The following is a 9,357-nucleotide window of genomic DNA, read 5'->3' as shown; positions in this document are numbered from 1 at the left end:
AAGTCTCCCCTGAGCCTCCTTTCCTCCAGGCTCCTCATCAGACCTGTGCTCCAGGCCCTTCCAGGCTTGGTTGTCCTTCTCTGGACTCACTGCAGCATCTCAAAGTCTTCCCTGGACTGGGGGGCTCAGAGCTGGACACAGGATTTGAGGTAAGGCCTCACCAGTGCTGGGTACAGAGGTACAATCCCTTCCCTGGTCCTGCTGGCCACACTATCCCTGATAAAAGCCAGGATGCCCTTGGCATCCTTGGCACAGATGGCTCTTGGTCAGCTGCTCTCAGCCAGCATCTCCAAGTCCTTTTCTGCTGGGCCCCATCTTCAGGAATTACTGAATGACCTGGAGAACTTTATTGCCATCCAGGCAATAGGAGAACATGTGAGGGTTGAGTTTGTTTGGTTTTGCTCACCTTTATGGGTTGTTACTGCACAACCATGCATGACATGGTGCTCTCCACCCAGGTAAAGGGAACAGACTGCAGAGCTGAGCTCATTGCATTGTTTAATGTAAGATAACGTTGTCAGCTATACAAGTGATGCCTTAAGTTTTAGCTTTCATGTTTTTCAGATTCTGTGCTGCCTAGGGGTGTAGCTCTGAGCTTCATATGAAGTGTCAGTAAGTTCTCTTCACAAGGTAGGTAGACAAAACAATCCTATTCCAGCTTGAGATCAAGGACAACCATTACAATTTTCAGGCCCAAAAGTATAAACAATGGAGAACTGAAGAGAGCAACAAGGAGGATGGAACTTCATAACCTGAAGCTGTAATTGGACAATTAACCCCAATAGGCAAATGAACCAAGACTTATAAAAGTGAGAGGCCAGTTGTCCATTTTAGTGACCATTTTGGGTCCATCTTGGGTGTAGCCCTGGGCAGGCTCTTGTGCTGCCCAAGGTGTATTCATTGAGGCCTTTTAATAAATAACTACTTTATTCCTTTAGTTCTGTCTAGTCTCTGTTCCAGGTTCAGCCTGTCTAGGCATCACAAGATGTCATGGCTTCTGTCAAGTAATCAACATATTATGTCCAAAAAGACTCATTTTTAAAACATAACTTCCTGTAAAACTTTTAAAATTTTAGCAAATACTGGGAGACCTCAGGGCCAGGAAAGCCCTGAGGGAGAGTTGTCCTTGCTAGCTGTATCTTCCCCAAGGTAAACACAAAAAGGTCTTGAAAGTCCAGATGAATAGATGCCCATTTGAGATAGAAAAATTGTCCTGTGTAGGTATTAGCTGAGTAATAATATTTCTTAATAAAAAGGTCTAAGACCAAATTCCTGTAAGGGAGAAATGCATTGTGTTCAGTGGTTGCACCACAGGTTCCCACTGTCTGTCAGTCCTGCGTGGAATGGAGCTGCACAGAGCACACAAAGATTGCACTGCAGGATTCAGGGGCTTCTTCATGAAACACCATCATGTACATTTACAAAACGTCACTGGGGATGCATATAATGTATACTCACTTTCTCACTTCCAGCTGAAGTGTTTGGTGTTCATGTGATTGACATTTTGATTTCCACGTGCATCTGATAGAGATTTGGACTGAAACTTTTATCTTCTGAGGTTAGTAAGCACCATCTTATTTTTTACTTAACTATGAGGATATTTCATACACAGCCGAATGCCTTAAAATGTAATTTAATATACCACTGACAGGACAATCTGCATTTAATTTTCCTCTTTTTATTACATCTCCATGATAACAAATAAGTGGTATCTTGTGTGTGAGATTTTCTATGTATATGTAACCACAGAGAGTAGTAGCCTCTCTGGGCACTGAGATCTGGGAAATGCTAATGTCAGATTTTCTGAAGAAGCAGTTTCTGCCCACATTTCTGGCACTAATTCCCCAGCACAGGATATCTTGTATGCTCTCTTCTTTGGTCACACTGGAATGCCACATGAGTACATTTAATGGTACATAAGCAAATTACATCCGAGCAGTATGAAATTAACACATTAACTTATTCATTTTTAATGAAAGAATGAGCTTTATTGCATCATCTTTGCTTTTTCTTCAGTAGGGTTGATATAGTCTCTTGCTGGCTTTAAAAATTAATTGATGCTTCATCCAAAACTAAATAAGGTAAATTGGAATTCACTCAACAGAGAAAGGCTTCTTTATGGAGGAAAAATCCTTTGAATTCAACCTAATACAAACCTAGGCACCTGATTCAGGATGTCCGTGGACCTTGAAAGTTATCATTACACAGATGTTCTGTTGCTACTGAGAAAAAATCTGCTGCTTTGCCCATTGTCAAAGCAAGTTCCTAGGATGCTCCAGGATGGATCTTTCTTTCCTGACACGTGTGTTTCTTCTCTTGCAGTGTTTCCCAATAGATTATGTGCTCATGTGGCTCAATGTAATGAGATGTAATTAGTTTATTGTACACACAAGGAGAAAATGGGACCTTGTGTATGTTAAACAGTGAATAAGGAGGTGGTGCTATTTCTATGCCCTTTGCATTAAGACAAAACCCTACGTAAACATCTTCCAAATGTATAAGTTTAATCGTTAAAGAAGCATCTACAATTTTTGCAGCCAGGTCTCCAGAAAAGACGTAGCCAGTTCCCGAACAGAAAGGGTGGTATCTGTTTTCTGGGAATTCTTCTTCTGATATGTACCATTTACTGGCTTTATTCCGAATAGGGCTGTGCCCTGTCATTAAATGGCCTGTGAAATAATTCTGTGTTAGAGGTGGGAGAGGCCTGAGGAGCTTTTCAATCAGGTGCATTGTGTTGACAAAAACGTCACTGTCTGTCTTCATTGCAAACCTCGTGCCACTGCAGTAGGTGGCCACCCAGCTCATGCCCATCAGAGTTTTAAGAGTTAAGTTGTTGTAAGTGTCCAGGAAGTCCTGCTGGATGATGTCGTGATACTGCTCACTTTCTCTCAGCAGAACGTCCCCGTTGTCACCCTTGGCGTCTCTGCCCAGCATGAACAGCCGAACGACATCCGCGCCGGGAACCGCGGCTTCGCTGCCCCAGCTCTTCCGGATGGCATTTCTGTGCTGCAGCTCGGTTGCTGTTGTTGATATCAGCAATACCAAGAAAGGTGTTCTAGCTTTACACTTCTCTTCTTCATTAATAATGAATGCAAATAGCTGTGTTCGAGTGGATGTGGCTTTATTCCCAGATTTCTCATTTTCAGGTGTGGGTGTGGCTTTATTCCCAGATTTCTCATTTTCAGGTGGTAGTTCTCCGTTTTGTTTCCCTGAGATTTGTTTGAAATGTGTCGATAATTTTCTAAGTAAACTCTTTTCACTTTCCATGTGAAGATCATTACTTTTAGGTCGAGCAGCAAGGTGAGAAGTATAAAAATAGGAAATCAAATATATTGTAAAAGAGATGGTGAAAACCAGGAAAAGACTTCTCTTGGTGCATTCCATGGGAGAGAAGATTCTACTACAATGTTGGTAGCTGTGACTGAATGCACAAGAAGTGCAGATATTTTGTCAGAGTAGCAGCTAATTGTTTTCCTCTGTGACACAAAGATAAAGCCTGCCTTCAGGCTTCTGATTCTTCAGGATTCCTTTCAGTTTGTTATGATTAAAAGAATCCTATTATTTCACTTTAGAATAAAATGCAAAAATTTTTATCAAAGACAAAAAAAAAAAAATTCTGTATTAAATTTTCAGGCTTTTCTTCCTAAGAGAAATACAGTATGATAGAAACAGTAAGAAATAAATGAAACTAAATAAATACACTATTAAAAGTAATAATTTCATCAGATCGAACAGAAATTATTCAGATCTATATTTAAATATTGAAATAAATGTAAAATATAAAGACATTTTAACTTCCTGTAGGCTTTACAAAAAGTTATCACGTAATTGAATCATCCAGAGTTAATGAAATATTATGATTGATTATGGATTCACTGCATTGGAGGCTATTATGATAAATCAAAACTTTAATGCATGGCTGAAAGTGATTGTCTGGGCTCTATAAAACATTAATGCAGACAGACTTTGAGATTAAGTGCCCCTTGCCAGCAACTATCTCTGTAGAGAATGCCTGAAAAAACTGTCTTAATCTAGATCCATACATTTCAAATGGCTTCTTCAGATGAGGGATCCTCCCAGACTGCAGACAGGTATAAAGCGTAAATACTGGCTCTATGCACATACTGTAGCTTTGGGTAGCTCTTTGTGATTTCCATAATAGCCAGTTTCAAATTTTGGCTTCCTTCAGTGAAACAATACAAAAAATTATCTAAGCCTTGGAGATGCTCCACAGTTCACAGGGAGAAGAATAAAATCACATGTATCCCTCACACCATGAACTGCTTACACCCAAGAATGCCACCTGGAGAGAAGGGCAAGTTAACTGTGTTCAAGTGCTTTTCTGGTCTCTACATGTATTAGAAAGGGACATGCAAAAGTATAGTAAATCAGTTTTTTTTCAGATTTTTTTTGTACCAAAACTCTTTTTAACAGATGCAATGTGTAGCTCACAGTCAATCAGCAAAATTAAACACTTCTTACCATCATCTTTGAAACTGTAGATTCATCCCAGTCATACAACCATAGATTTTGGTAGATTCTTTAGTAGTTTGTTGCTGGTCCACAAGGAAACGACAGATTTAGGAGGACTGAAATAATCAGAAATCCTACCTCTGTACCCATGGAGAATCTGAGGACAAGCTCAAAGGTCCTTGACTTTCTGTTTGAAGTCTTTTCCAGAGGAATTGTGTATTAACACGAAGGAAAATGCAGCAGGACATTCATCTTTCTATTTGATAAAACACTCTGTCACTTGTAGCAATGAAGAGACAGCCTATAAAAAGAGATTGGATTTAATAATTTTAGAATATGCAATAGAAATGCAAAGTAAAAAATCAATTTATGCTCAGCTATAATTTAATCTGAGTAAAATAGATCTTGTTTAATAGAAATGTAAATAATGTGGTGGATAATGTAAATAATGTGGATAACCTTTGGCCAGCATCCAAACACTCACCCCAATGCTCACCCCACTTACCCTCAGGAGGACAAGGGGAGAAAATAGGATGGAAGAGTTCATGGGTCAGGGTAAAGGGCAGGAAGATCACTTACTGGACACCATCTAGGGCAGAACAAAGCCAGCCAAAATGAATTTAAATGTACTGCTATTTAAAATACATTTGGATAGTGAGAAACAGAAACAAAAATAAAACCCAATAGCTCCTCCCCATCTTTTCCTGGGCCCAACTCAACTTCTTTTCCTGCTCCTTCAGCAGCAGAATGGGGTTGGGGATTAAGGTCCCTCCCTATTTTTCCTCCTGTTCAAACAATTCTGCTCCAGTGAGAGCTCTCCAAGGGCCACAATACCTGCAAGGAACGTCCAGCTGCTGGAGGTTGAGAGAAAGAAGGCACAAATAAATGTGTGTGCTGAATAAACTGTGATCAACTGGTCAGTAGTTTAATGCAGCTCACACGCACCACACACCTGTAAAACATTAAGAACACAGCAAGTAATAGCTTAGCTCTAGCAATCTTTCTTCTTATGTTTTTAGCTGCTTAGAAACAGTATGTTTTGGCATCATAATATATTAAACATCCAGGATCCAAAAAACAAAGTAATGTAAGAAAGAACACGGTCACTAAGACATCAGAAGTAGAGAGGCATTTCTGTTCCAATTAACTGCTTTACTGTTATTTGAAATATAAGAATTTCAGCACGTGAAATAAAAGAGCAGAAAGTAATATTCAATGTTCTAAGTGTACTTCTGTACTGCAGTTTTCTTGAAGAAGCTAAAAATATTTTGTCAAGGTGTTTGACTTTTGTTTATGTTGACAGTGCAATTCCATTAGATGAAATCCTAGTTCCACTGTGCAAAGAACAGAAACTTCAGAGAAGACTTTTCTAAGAGGCAGCTAGAATATTTATTGTTTGAATTTGATTGAGTTATTACAAGATTAGTAGAAAATTCATGCTGCTAAAGAGAATCTACGTCTTCAAAAATAGTTATACTTTATCTTGGTTATGACTTTTTAAAATGCCAAGAAGCTCTCAAAATACAATACTCCTTTTCTATTAAATTTTTTACAGAAAAAAGAAAAATACTTTTAGAAATAAATGCTTGCCCACAATAATTACCCATACCATTAAACTGAAACAATTGTAATTATGAAAATTATTTTCTAAAACCAATTGTGTAGCAAAATGCAGTGCACATTAGGTTGCCTTGGGATACACTGATTATTCAGATGCACACGCATTTAACTACATTCAGATTTTAAAATTACTTCACATGTGCTAAACTCCCCCCCTCCCCATAATTAGGCCTTATTAAAATAATAAAAAGGAAGAAGATGACTGAAAAGGAGTAGAGAAAACAGGAAAGGCATAGGGAAAAAAGGTAAAATTAATATGGTACTGTTTTCTTGACACTCCTGTTTATGTTATCTTTGCCTTATTTATTAGAAAAGACAGATTTGAGAGCTCTTGAGTGAAAATCTACCTCACAATTTTCTAATTCTACCCTATCCCATCACAGATTTTGGGAAGATATAAAACTAACAAAACCAACCCCTCACATCGTAGCAATGCTTTGATATTTTCCCAAATTCTTGAAGTAAGGAGTTGAAGTGCAGGCCATTGAAGGTGCTCCCACAAATGGCAAATTTCTAAGTAATCTTTTGAGGAAATGCTAGGTGTGTTTGAAGGCTGCAGAAAGCACGAGGTAGGGCTGATTTAATCCCAGACTGCCAGTTGGCAAACAGATCACAGCATCTCGGCTACTTGGCCTTGGCTTAGTTAAGCCAGCTTTTAGGTGAAATGTCCAAAAAAGACTAAGCTGGGGAGTGGGGAAGAGCAGGAGATGGGGAGTAGTGGGGAGGAGCAGGAGATGGGGAATAGTGGGGGAAGAGCAGGAGAAGGGCAGTGGGGAGGGAGCAGGAGATGGGGAGTAGTGGGGGAAGAGCAGGAGAAGGGCAGTGGGGAGGGAGCAGGAGATGGGGAGTAGTGGGGGAAGAGCAGGAGATGGGCAGTGGGGAGGGAGCAGGAGATGGGGAGTAGTGGGGGAAGAGCAGGAGAAGGGCAGTGGGGAGGGAGCAGGAGATGGGGAGTAGTGGGGGAAGAGCAGGAGATGGGCAGTGGGGAGGAGCAGGAGATGGGGAATAGTGGGGAAGAGCAGGAGATGGGCAGTGGGGAGGAGCAGGAGATGGGGAGTAGTGGGGGAAGAGCAGGAGATGGGCAGTGGGGAGGAGCAGGAGATAGGGAGTAGTGGGGGAAGAGCAGGAGATGGGCAGTGGGGAGGAGCAGGAGATGGGGAATAGTGGGGAAGAGCAGGAGATGGGCAGTGGGGAGGAGCAGGAGATGGGCAGTAGTGGGGAGGAGCAGGAGAAGGGCAGTGGGGAAGAACAGGAGATGGGGAATAGTGGGGGAAGAGCAGGAGAAGGGCAGTGGGGAAGAGCAGGAGATGGGCAGTGGGGAGGAGCAGGAGATGGGGAATAGTGGGGAGGAGCAGGAGATGCACCCACCTGGACTGAAGGCAGTGTCTCCTGGAGAGGAGCTCTGCCAGTGTCCCGCAGCCCTTTGGCTCAGCACAGAGTCACTGTTCCTTAGGGAAGAGCAAGCTGTGCAAAGTCCTGGCCCCACCTCCTGCAGGGCTCCCAGGAGGTCTGTGAGATGAACCTGTAACTCGTCCACCGTTCTTTTTTGAATCCTCTGTTCAATTTCAATCCCCTGTGCCTCAGTATTTGGAGGATGAGGTTGGGCATCGCAGTGACACTTGATCTCGGTGGTTCCAAAGAGAAGCAGAGATGTTGCAGTTTCTGTCTGTACTGTTTTGTTATTGGGTTATGGGTGGAAAAAAGCTGTCTTGAAACCACACAAGGAGCAGAGAGCTGCTTGTGCTCCCTCTTACCTGCACCATTTGGCTTCCCAGAGAACCCAGGCAACCCTTTTGTGGTTACACGTAGAAACTCATCTAAACATGTGCTGCTGAGGTGTGACATGGTTCTGTGCTGGAGACAAGAGAGTGAGGATATAAAATTATCTTGATGTGTATTGTTGGAAAGACCTACACTCAGTTTTTCAAAATTTAAAATAAGATTTTTATGAGTAAAAGACATGGTCTGTGATCCTTAAAACCACTGCATGTTACAATGATTACAGCAATTTGAACAGCAGAGGGCTTAATTGACTGTGAAGAGAATCAAGCACTTTGCATAAAGCACTGAAGAAGTATATTAATAACAATTGCACATATTTAAGGAGCATATGGAATTAATTTAAGAAATTTATAAAGTATTTTTCTGCTAGTGTAGTGTAAAATCTTTGTATATGTCCTTTTCTGATTTAAATTATGCATAGACTGAGGCAATCTCATCAAAATGCTAATTCTGTAGAGGAATAGCACCTTTTTTCCCCCATTGGAATATTAATACTTTTTTAAAAAAAAAAAAAAAAAAGTGAAAAATTGAAGAAGAATTTTAGGTTCTTTTTTTCTTTGCATAAGTGCATGTTGGATTTAAAAATAGTCTCCAAAGAGAAGCGAACAGCAACAGCTATCCTAGAATTTGCTTGTCCCTGTTATCTACTATATAATTTTTTTTCTTAAAGTACATACAGAAATATGGCTGCCATATAATTAATCAGCTATAAACAGCACAAATCCCTCTCTGCTTTCATGGAAGTGAAGTGCAATAAAGCTTGTCATGGGACAGAAGGGGAGCACTCTGTCTGCAGGAAGCCAAGAATTTCCTGTTAGTCTAAGAAGTGTCCTATCAGAAAATAGCTATTGGTTTGTTATCAGCAAAGGGGGGAGTGAAGAAAGGAAAATAGTTCTGCATGCAGTCCCTGGTACCTCCCTCTTTTCTCTCTTGTCACATTCACCTTCCTCAATGCCCCTCCTGAGTCAGTGGCACCAGCTTTTCTCAAGGAGATGGACAAGGAGAGGAGTCTGTGGCAAACTGCCAGTGTCCCACAGTCTCTACCAGAAAGAACATCCTGATGTTGATGGCAGTGCCTTAGCCCTCCTGGGTTCTTGGGTAGCAAATTTTCACGTGTTTGGCAAGACAACACTTTTTCTTTCTTGGTTCTCAGTTGCACGTGAAGCCTGATTTTATTACCCAAGGTCAACACAGCATGTGTATTTCCTCCTTGTGTTCTTTGACTAAATGAGTATCACTGAATCCAGCTTTATGCACTGCCAACTGTGCAGCTATTCTCATTGCAGTGAGTAATTAGCTACTGGTCACACTTTTCCTCAGTTATCATCCCATATCTACATTTTTCTATACTTCTATTTCAGGGCCATAAAAACATACTCAGAACAGCTATTTACTGCAGAAATAAAGACAGGTAACTAGCAGGCTTTGGGCCACATAGTTGTGGAAAGTAATTGAGTAACAGAAGTAATTCACTACACAATT

The 9,357-nt window shown here is 40.9% G+C and overlaps 2 protein-coding genes across 2 annotated transcripts in view; both read right to left on the bottom strand.

Moving 5' to 3' along the window:
- Positions 1–955: 955 nt before the first annotated feature.
- On the bottom strand, positions 956–3,670 carry LOC129123797 (beta-1,3-galactosyltransferase 2-like). The gene has a single exon (XM_054638408.2). It carries the CDS (start codon positions 3,382–3,384, stop codon positions 2,266–2,268), a length of 1,119 nt encoding a protein of 372 aa, XP_054494383.1. The 5' UTR covers positions 3,385–3,670; the 3' UTR covers positions 956–2,265.
- Positions 3,671–4,428: 758 nt separating this feature from the next.
- LOC143694633 (uncharacterized) overlaps positions 4,429–9,357 on the bottom strand; it is a 175,470-nt gene continuing 170,541 nt past the window's right edge. Inside the window, exons 16-18 of the mRNA XM_077182075.1 lie at positions 7,848–7,947; positions 7,462–7,764; positions 4,429–5,425 (exon numbers count right to left, since the gene is read on the bottom strand). The gene's annotated coding sequence lies outside the window, so the exon portion shown is untranslated. The remainder of the gene's footprint in view (positions 5,426–7,461; positions 7,765–7,847; positions 7,948–9,357) is intronic.

Source organism: Agelaius phoeniceus, chromosome 8 (genome assembly GCF_051311805.1).
Source record: "Agelaius phoeniceus isolate bAgePho1 chromosome 8, bAgePho1.hap1, whole genome shotgun sequence".
In the NCBI taxonomy this organism is placed as follows: Eukaryota; Metazoa; Chordata; class Aves; order Passeriformes; family Icteridae; genus Agelaius; species Agelaius phoeniceus.
Note: the sequence above shows the minus strand (reverse complement) of the source record. Positions and strands in the feature narration are given on the sequence as shown.

What these genes read in the sequence shown, in the direction of transcription:
- LOC129123797 (XM_054638408.2), bottom strand. Translation starts at nt 3,384, where the DNA reads ATGGAATGCACCAAGAGAAGTCTTTTCCTGGTTTTCACCATCTCTTTT.